A 10,343-nucleotide genomic window follows, 5' to 3' on the forward strand; every position below is an offset into this window, starting at 1 on the left:
CTACCCCCCAGTAAGTACCAGCTGAGAGACTGGCACCTCATTTACTTTAGAAGATAGGCAAGAGAAGTGGTTTGACATGGTGATTCATCAAGCATAACTGTGGAGGAGCTACAGGAGAAGAACACAAAAGCGTTTAGACAGTTACATGGGTAAGATGGGTATAAAGGGATATGGGCCAAATGCAGGCAATTGGAACTAGCTTAGGGGTTTAAAAAAAAAGGGCGGCTTGGACAAGTTGGGCCGAAGGGCCTATTTCCATGCTGTAAACCTCTATGACTCTATAACAACGGCACAAGAGCTCAGATGCTGTCTTCAAGAGCCCAGACTCCGAAAGAAAGTTGATGGAAAAACACTAGGAAATGTTAAATGCACTGGCCTATCTGGCTGTGAGTTTATGCACAATTGCTGAGAGGATGAAGCAATCCAACATCAACTTATGTTGGGGCTTTCAGTAAGACATGGAGACCAAGCTATCAGCCATGATGAGACAGATAGGTGAGGCCCACCACATTGCCGCCTCTTGTGACAACTTTGACAGATTCCATGACAGCTCATGCTACTTTCATCACTGATCTGCAACACAGGGCCGAAGGCCACCTGATTTCAGACATCCAGCAACCCCTCTACACCTGCTTCCTGGCTGCTCCATAAACTTAGCTAAATAGTATCCTGCACCTTGAGTTCAAATCAAAATTCTCAGTGTCTCTTGTCTTGTCTCATAATTAAAGCTTTTCATCACTGATACCATATTGTATATCTTTTTAATGATAACATCATTCCTAAAATAAGATGCTCCATTGAACAGAATACTCTTACTGAGATCTCATTAAAGATTCTATTGATTTAGTAACCTTTTGGCTTTAATAATCTTGGGTATCTATTTATAAAACTTAGCATCCCATAAGGTTTACAATTTAAGGTATATGCACAGCTTGATGCATGATGCTGGAGGGAGGGCTTCAGATTTTTGGGGCACTGAACCAGTTCTAGAGCAAAAGGCACCTATTTAAAAGGATTGGCTTGCACCTCAGCAGAACTGGGATCAATGTCCTTGCACTGAGGTTCACTTGTGTGGTTGGAATAGTTTAAACTAAATATATAGAATAGAAAAGAGGAATAAGGTGCATAAAGGATTGAGAGAAGGAAATGGTATAATATGGGCGGCACGGTAGCACAGTGGTTAGCACTGCTGCTTCACAGCTCCAGGGACCTGGGTTCGATTCCCAGCTCCGGTCACTGTCTGTGTGGAGTTTGCACATTCTCCTCGTGTCTGCGTGGGTTTCCTCTGGGTGCTCCGGTTTCCTCCCACAGTCCAAAGATGTGTAGGTTAGGTGGATTGGCCATGCTAAAGAATTGCCCCTTAGTGTCCTGAGATGAGAGGGATTAGCAGGTAAAATATGTAGGGATACGGGGGTAGGGCCTGGGTGGGATTGTGGTCGGTGCAGACTCGATGGGCCGAATGGCCTCTTTCTGCACTGTAGGGTTTCTAAATAGACAGGGGCAGCTTAAGAAGAATAATGAGGAAAACAAGGACAGGTTTAGAATGCATGCATATAAACAACAAAGCATGATGAATAATGTTGATAAGCTATACGCACAAATAGCCATGTGGGAATATGATTGAATACAATAATGGAAATGTGGCTCAAAATGGTGAGGACTTGGTGCTTAGTCCGGAGCGATACAAAAAGGTTCTGTAAAGATGGGGAAAAGAAAAGGGAGGTGTGGTAGCAGTACTAATTAGAGAAAACATTGTAGAGTTAGGATGTCCACAAAGGGACAAGAGCAGCATAATTTGGTTAGGGTTCAGAAGCGGAAACGGAATGACCACATTACTTGGAGTATTTTATGGACCTCCAAATAATGAGAGATAGAAGAAAAGTGCAGGAACTATGGAGTGGTGACAACTGGGAACTTTAATTACCTCGATAATGATTGGCATAATCTGACAGTAAAGGATAGAGTAATGAGGGAGGCATTTCTGAATTAGCATCCTAGAGAACTTCCTTGACCATATGTTCTCAATCCAACTACAAAGGAGGCATTGCTGGATCTGAACTGGGAAAAATGGAGGGCCAAGTGGACCAAATGTCTGTGGGGAAAGACGTGGGTAAGAATGATTATTAAAACTTCTAAACTGGAAGTGGACTAACTTCAACGGGATGAGAAAGGATCTAGTCACAGTAAAATGGAACCAAAGACTGGCAGAAAAATGGTAACAGATGTTTATAAACAAGGTTAGGTACATTCCAGCAAGGACAACAAGTAGGGGAACCAAAACCAGGGCTCTTTGGACGTAGAGAATATTTGGGAAAAGGTGTGTGATGCATAATATTTCAAGTAAGATCCAAGCCAAATACAAGAGGTTGAGAGGGAAAGTGAAGAGAAAAATAAAACTGGCAAACAGAGAATATGAGAATAGAATAGCAGTTACATGTCTACATAAAAGGGAACCCAAATACTAAGCAGATAGTAAGAGGAAAGTGGGGCCTATTTGGGACAAAGAAAGTTAGCGGAGTGGAGCAGATATTCATTCCATCTGACGAAGGAGCAGGGCTCCGAAAGCTAATGGCATTTGCTACCAAATAAACCTGTTGGACTTTAACCTGGTGTTGTTAAAACTCTTACTGTGTTCCAATCTTTCCCAGATGTGGGGTGTCAGAGAATTGGAGAGTGGCAAGTGTCCTTGCCCTTATATGCTTATTCAAAAACGTTATAAGGTAGTAACTATAGGCCAGTAATTTTGTCAACTGGAGTGGATAAGGTTTTAGAAATAATAATCAGGCAATCCGTTCTTAAAAGAGTGCCAGCATGGATTTGTAAAACGCAGTTTCTGCTTACTAATCTAATTGAAATTTTTGCTGATGCAGCAAAGAGATTGATGAAAGTAATGCTATGGATTACATAGGATTATATAGGGTATAAGAAACATGCTGTATATACACACCTACACATTTCCAATATCATCCTCATAAATCTTCTTTGCACTCTCTCCACTCTAAATACTTTTCACAATATAGCTTCCAGAACTGGATTCAGATTTGAAACATTAGCCCTATTCTCTATCCACAAATGCTGTCAGACCTGCTGAGATTTTCCAGCAGTTTCTGTTTTTGCTTCTGAATTACTAGTTCAGTAACATTACCACTACACCACCACCACCACCCGCAAATAACTTGTATGTTTTTGTGTCTGTTCCTTCCCAAAACACATTATGCATTCATGGCATTTTTAAAAATCAATGGATGGGATTCTCTGGCTTCCCCAGAAGTTTTTCTCATAGTGGGAGGTGGTACACTGTTGGCCAGAGGAGGATGCACCATTGGTAGGACTAGAAGAACCCACTGGCTTGAAAAGCCTGAAAGTTCTAGCCTATGTATCAAAATATTCTTAGGTCTACCAGACAAACACACAGCAGCTTTAATTCACCCATGTATTTCTCAATATTAACATCATCCCATGAAATGGCCTCTGGAAGCTTACTCACTAAGAAAAATAGACTGACATATCTACAAATATCAAAGAATGTATAATTTCCTCCTTGGCTTCTCAACATTTGGGGGGGGGGGTGCAATGAGGGCCCAGTCTGTTTTAAAAGAACCAGTTTTTGTGTCATTTCCATATCTATGGCTATCTTTTCTAATTGTTACACCTCCTCAACTTGAACTTCTTCAATCACAATATCATTGATGGAGAACTTAGTGAAGTACTCATTTAGTGTGTTTATCATTTTTCTATTCTCTACAGGAAAATGTCCTTTAATATTGCTGAAAGTATAGACATAATGCTGAAGCTTTTCATCTTGCACCTCAGGCCAACTGCAAGAATGCCAAATTTCAGACAATCACTACAGTTTATACTGCAGGAGAAAAGGAGTGCTGATTGGTTGGCAAGTCAACTCTGGATGCTTGTGAATAATTTTAAAAAGATGTGAGGATTGAATATTTTCCTTTTATTTGTGGAGAATGAGTCCCAGCCACATGAATGTATGCAGCATCCAGTAAGCATAAATGAGCCATATTACTGGCTCAATTGATCATCTTAAACTGATTGATAATTTAGTTATCAGCACACCCAGAATCGTTCAGCCACTACTACCCAATTGCAGAATTGCATCAAACAGTAGCATTTTGATTTGAGTTTTACAAGTGCAGACTGGTTGAGTATGGTTGTACTCTGTTTATTATGAACAGCTGGAGGAACATATTGCTTAATTTGATCAGCTAATAGGGACCTATGGCCGATGTATCTGGCATCACACTGACAGGCCTGTGGAAGCTTGCCATCTACAGGTCCAGGCAGCAGGCAATCAAGGGGGTCATCCAACCTGACAGTCTGTCCCTCTACCTCGGCAATATTCGCTGCCAGGTGTACCTGGAGAGAGAGCATGCAGTGTCCACGGGCACCATTGAGGCCTTCCACACCCATTGGGCACCACAGGGACTGGAATGTGTTATTGACCCTTTTAATCACCTTTAGATTTGATGTTTTAAGTTTTATTTATGCATTGTTTTTGCTTTGGGTGGTTTCCCCTTTAAGGGGATACTCTTCTAGCTTTGTCCTTCAGTTTGTTTAGTTTAATTGACTTGTCAAAAAGAATGGCATCGCACTGACAGACTCACAAATTGGCCAAAGGCCACCACTTTCAGACCTGAAAAGTGTCAAGCTTACCTCAAATTACCTAGGAAAGGCAGAGTATCCAAACAATTTGAACAAAAGCTATTTCACATTGTTACAATGCAGTGACAACAAGAATGGTTTTTTCCACTAATATGATGCTTCCATCAAACCAAAAAGATATTCTGTCTACCACGTGATTTTCAGTGTTGGTCCGATGCCAGCTACATAGCCCATACATCCCAAATAATTGAACAACATGTTCCTCCGGATGTTCGTAATAGGCTGAGTATAGACTATTCTCAACCAACCCATGTTTGTCAATTCCAAAACAAAATGCCTCCTGATAAATGTGATTCAACACTTGTTCAGTGTGCCACTAATTTAAGATAATCAGTAACATAGCTCACTTACATACACTGCTTACATAGACTGGGACTTTTTTCTCGAGCGTAGGAGGCTTACAGAAGTTTATAAAATAATGAGGGGCATAGATCAGCTAGATAGTCAATATTTCTTTCCCAAAGGTAGGGGAGTTGAAAATTAAAGGACATAGGTTTAAGGTGAGAGGGGAGAGATACAAAAGGGTCCAGAGGGGCAATTTTTTCACAGAGGGTGGTGAGTGTCTGGAACAAGCTGCCAGAGGTAGTAGTTGAGGCAGGTACAATTTTGTCTTTTAGACAGTTACATGGGTAAGATAGGTATAGGGGGATATGGGCCAAACGCAGGCAATTGGGACTAGCCGAGGGGTTAAAAAAAGGGTGACATGGACAATTTGGGTCGAAGGGCAAAACTCTATGGCATACATTCACATTCCATGACATCCATTCATCATTATGAAGTGCTTCGAAAGGTTAGCCATGACACGGATCAATTCCAGCCTCCCGGACTACCAGTTTGCCTACTGCCACAACAGGTCCACAGCAAACGCCATTTCCCTGGCCCTGGAACACCTAGATAACAAGGACACCTATGTCAGACTCCTATTTATTGACGACAGCTCAGCCTTCAACACTACTATTCCCACGAAACTCATCTCCAAACTCCGTGGCCTGAGCATCGGCACCTCCCTCGGCAACTGGATCCTGAACTTCCTAACTCACAGACCACAATCAGTAAGGCTAGGCAACAACACCTCCTCCATGATCATGCTCAACATCGGTGCCCCACTCCTTATACACCTATGACTGTGGCCAAATTCCCCTCCAATTCGATTTTCAAGTTTACTGACAACACCACCGTAGTAGGTCGGATCTCAAACAATGACAAGACAGAGTACAGGAATGAGATAGAGAATCTGGTGAACTGGTGCGGCAGCAATAATCTCTCCCTCAATGTCAACAAAATGAAGGGAGATTGTCATCGACTTCAGGAAGCGTAAAGGAGAACATGCCCCTGTTTACATCAATGGGGATGAAGTAGAAAGAGTCGAGAGCCTCAAGTTTTTAGGTGTCCAGATCACCAACAACCTGTCCTGGTCCCTCCCATGCTGACACTACAGTTAAGAAAGCCCATCATCGTCTCTCAGAAGACTAAGGAAATTTGGCATGTCAGCTACGACTCTCACCAACTTTTACAGATGCAGCATAAAAAGCATTCTTTCTGGTTGTACCACAGCTTGGTATGGCTCCTGCTCTGCCCAAGACAGCAAGGAACTACAAAAGATCATGAATGTAGCCCAATCCATCACGCAAACCAGCCTCCCATCCATTGACTCTGTCTACACTTCCCGCTGCCTCGGCAAAGGACCCCAGGCACCCCGGACATTCTCTCTTCCACCTTCTTCCTTCGGGAAAAAGATACAAAAGTCTGAGGTCACGTACCAACTGACTCAAGAACAGCTTCTTCTCTGCTGCTGTCAGACTTTTGAATGGACTTACCTTGCATTAAGTTGATCTTTCTCTACACCCTAGCTATGACTGTAACACTACATTCTGCACTCTCTCATTTCCTTCTCTATGAATGGTATGTTTTGTCTGTATAGCGTGCAAGAAACAATACTTCTCACTGTATGTTAATACATGTGACAATAATAAATCAAATCAAACATTCAGGGACTATTCTTTGCAAACAAATGGAATTTGTTCAAACCTTGTGTTTTTTTGGATTACCTGAAGAGCCTATAATTTCCCATTCTTTCTCCATGGCAACACTCAGTTAATCAGAGTCAACATGCCAACCAATCAGCTCCCCTTTCCTCCTATGGAATACATATGTGTGGCATTGAAATTTGGCATTCTGGTGTTGTCCAGATGAGTACAAGATGACAAACGCACACAGGCGACATGTCTCTCTTTTCAGCAATATTCAAGTTCTGGACTACCAAGTGAAGATTTCCTTCATTGACCATGATTGTTCCTAACCTTTCTTCAACTATCCTTTACCTTTTATGGTATTTCTAAAATCCTTTAGTCTAAGTTATCCAGTATTTTTTTTGGCCAAATTTTATTTTTGCATACTTCCCCTCTACATTTTCTTTATTGGCTAATTTTCTTCAGCATTATTTATTCTGTATTTGTCTCATTCCTCATTTTTATTTCAAATATTGCTATTCATCCAAAGAATCCCAGATTTTGCAAGACCAAGTTTACTTCTCATATAAATGTGTCTAGTTTGTGCCCTAATTCAACATTTCCCATTGTTAGTGTGCAATCTTTCACACCAGTGATTTTTTTATTTTCAGTAAAATTATTTCCCAATATATTCTGCACCTTTATGTTTGACTGCTCCCTCCCAATGTTTATATTGAAAAATGATGTTACCACAGCTACCTCCTGGATAGCTCACTACCCATATATTATCTACATTCCCCGTTTATTACTTAGAACAAGATGCAGAATTGTCACTCTTGGATTAAAGCATGCTGACTAAACCCTGCCCTTTATTGTGACTTTTGTAACTCTTACTTTATCCTACTTTCAGTTAATTATTGTCACTCATCATCATATCCTTGCTATTCTTGTTTTTTTCTTCAGGACTTACTCAATTAATGGTAGGGCGCTGGGGAGAGTTATAGAACAAAGAGATCTAGAGGTACAGGTTCATAGCTCCTTGAAAGTGGAGTCACAGGTGGACAGAATGGTGAAGAAGGCATTCAGCATGCTTGGTTTCATTGGTCAAAACATTGAATACAGGAGTTGGGATGTCTTGTTGAAGTTGTACAAAGTCACACTTGGAATATTGTGTACATCATTTTATAGAAAGGATATTATTAAATTAGAAAGAGTGCAGAAAAGATTTACTAGGATGCTACCTGGACTTGATGGTTTGAGTTATGAGAGACTGGATAGACTAGGACTTTTTTCCCTGGAGGCTCAGGAGTGATCTTATAGAGATCTATAAAATAATGAGGGGCATAGATAAGGTAGTCAACATCTTTTCCCAAAGGCAGGGGAGTCTAAAACTAGAGAGCATAGGTTTAAGTGAGGGGGAGAGATACAAAAGGGTCCAGAGGGGCAATTTTTTCACATAGAGGATGGTGAGTGTCTGGAATGAGCTGCTAGAGATAGTAGTAGAGCCGGGTACAATTTTGTCTTTTAAAAAGCATTTAGACAGTTACATGGATATAATTGGATAACATATATTGGGCATGGATGGATATAGAAGGATATGGATCAAATGCGGGCTTAATGGTAAAAACTGGACAACATCGACAAGTTGGGCCGAAGAGCCTGTTTCCACGCTGTAAACCTCTACAACTCTTTCACCCTTGACCTACAGTAGGCTCTGAATAAAGTAAGAACTCTTTTCTTATTCCTTGACTCTAACCAAATACCTTTTGCATTATCTCATGTTCTGGTGTTGTGCTGGATTCTGTTTTGATTAACACTGTTATCCTGTCTTCCTTTTGTTCTCTATTCTATGATTTCTTAATATTTAGTAAAGAGGAATTTTCTGCGCCTGGTTTAGCCTGAGCTTGGACGATGTCTTTCTTGATGCTATTACACCATGCCCAGCCTGTTATGCTCTAAAACAAACTGAGGATAAGACAAAAGCTTAAGCAAATTTTTAGGTAAATATGAACTCGGAGAAAAATTCTGGCTGGGGACATGGATATTTATTAGATAATTCTCTTCAGAGAAACAATTCCTATTTGACGAAAAAAACTGAAATGTATTGTTAACGCTCCACAATGCCATCCCGGCATCTGGATTGTGTGCCTTCGATGGGGCAATTATGGAATTTTATTTATATATATAATTAAATGACGCCACACTGATAGCAAATAATTTCTGGTGTTTTCAAAGAGTAAAATTCTTAAATTACTCACATCTAAAGTGCAAATGAACTATTAAGTCACTCAAATTGAATTATCCCAAACATCCACCTTGTCACTGGTAAAATGCTACAAGTTCCTTATCGATTTTAACAAGTGCCGTGCTCCAAGTGGAGACGATTTTAACAAGTACAGAATAAGCACAAACCTGAAAATATATCATTGTATTGAATTTTAATTGTAAAACCCGAAGATGCGACTTGAGGACGGGCTTCCCCATTGTTTTTAAATAACAGGCATATTTTCTAAATGGACCTATTAACTGTGTGTTGTTTTAGTTACCTGAAATATGAAGAGTAGAGTTTTGAAAATGGCATTAAAATCGCAAATGTTTTGTTCTGATGGAAAGAGTTAATTTGCTCAGTGTACCGATCCCTTCCACCCTTTTATTAATAGAAATGGCGGTATCAAGTGAGTGATGAGCCGGCATACTCTGCTGGCACACAGAGGAGCACAAATGAACTGCGAGAAAATATAACGGTGGAGCTGACCAGGGTGCTGAAAGTAACCGCACTGTATCTCTCCAGTCAGACACCCAGCCAGTGTGTCATGTGCCTCCAGAGTATGCACATCACCGCAAATGATCCAATTCCAAAGTTGTAATAGTTACGCATGTTTCCTTGAGGATTTAAGAGGAAATATGATGGTGTGAATAGGCATGATCTTGGACAGCTCTGGTGTTGCAGGAAGATGGAGAGTTCAGTGTGTGTTCACAGGTTTCTCTTACCTGCTCTGAGCCCTGGAAGCAGATTCTGCAAGTGGGGGTGATGCCTCCGTTGCGAAAGCTGCTGCTGCTGCTGCACAGAGATTCGGCATCATTGGAGCAGGAGAGAGGGCCGCTCTGGTAGCCTTCCTGTTCGGGGGGCCGCTTCTGCTGCCTGGCGGGGCTGCAGCCCTTCCTATCCTCGGCTCTGGCCCAGATCAGCCTGTCTCTCTCGCCGCCCTCCGCCGCCTCCTCCTCCTCCTCCCGGCCTCTCCTGTGACCGGCCGCCAGCGAGCCTCCGCCCAGAGCGCCCCCGTCTGGCGTGCCGCCGCCACTGTCAGCCGAGGCCCCGTTGTTGTCGCCGCCGCTGGCGCTCTCCCTCAGCCCGTCCTGGCGCGGCAGCAGCTGCCGCTCACTCATAGTGCGGGGGAAGGCAGGGGGGAGAGAGAGAGACAGTGTCTCTGACCGAGGGAGGAGGGAGACTGGGGGAGGTGTGTGGACAGGAGGAGAATGAGGGGGAAGGGTTTACAATGCTGAGGGGAATGGAGCGAATATTTGAATGGACATGGCGGGCTGGGGAGCGGCAGTGAGGGCTCGGCCACACACTCTCTCACAGGCTGCAGCCGTTTGCAAGGCGGCGGTTCGGTTCACCGGGAAACACCCGATTCAGATCATCACAGCTCTGGAAGGCTGATTGGGAGACTCGGCGCCGCCTGCGATCTCGAACCTGCAAACTCCCTCAGGCCG

At 42.5% G+C, this 10,343-nt stretch overlaps 1 protein-coding gene across 1 annotated transcript in view; it reads right to left on the minus strand.

The window, feature by feature from the left end:
- LOC144481005 (E3 ubiquitin-protein ligase MARCHF11-like) overlaps nucleotides 1-10,016 on the minus strand; it is a 95,565-nt gene extending 85,549 nt beyond the window's left edge. Inside the window, exon 1 of the mRNA XM_078200633.1 lies at nucleotides 9,621-10,016. Within this exon, the coding sequence (XP_078056759.1) occupies nucleotides 9,621-10,016 (396 nt within the window). The remainder of the gene's footprint in view (nucleotides 1-9,620) is intronic.
- Nucleotides 10,017-10,343: the final 327 nt, after the last annotated feature.

The sequence above is a fragment of the Mustelus asterias genome, chromosome 2 (assembly GCF_964213995.1).
Source record: "Mustelus asterias chromosome 2, sMusAst1.hap1.1, whole genome shotgun sequence".
NCBI lineage: Eukaryota > Metazoa > Chordata > Chondrichthyes > Carcharhiniformes > Triakidae > Mustelus > Mustelus asterias.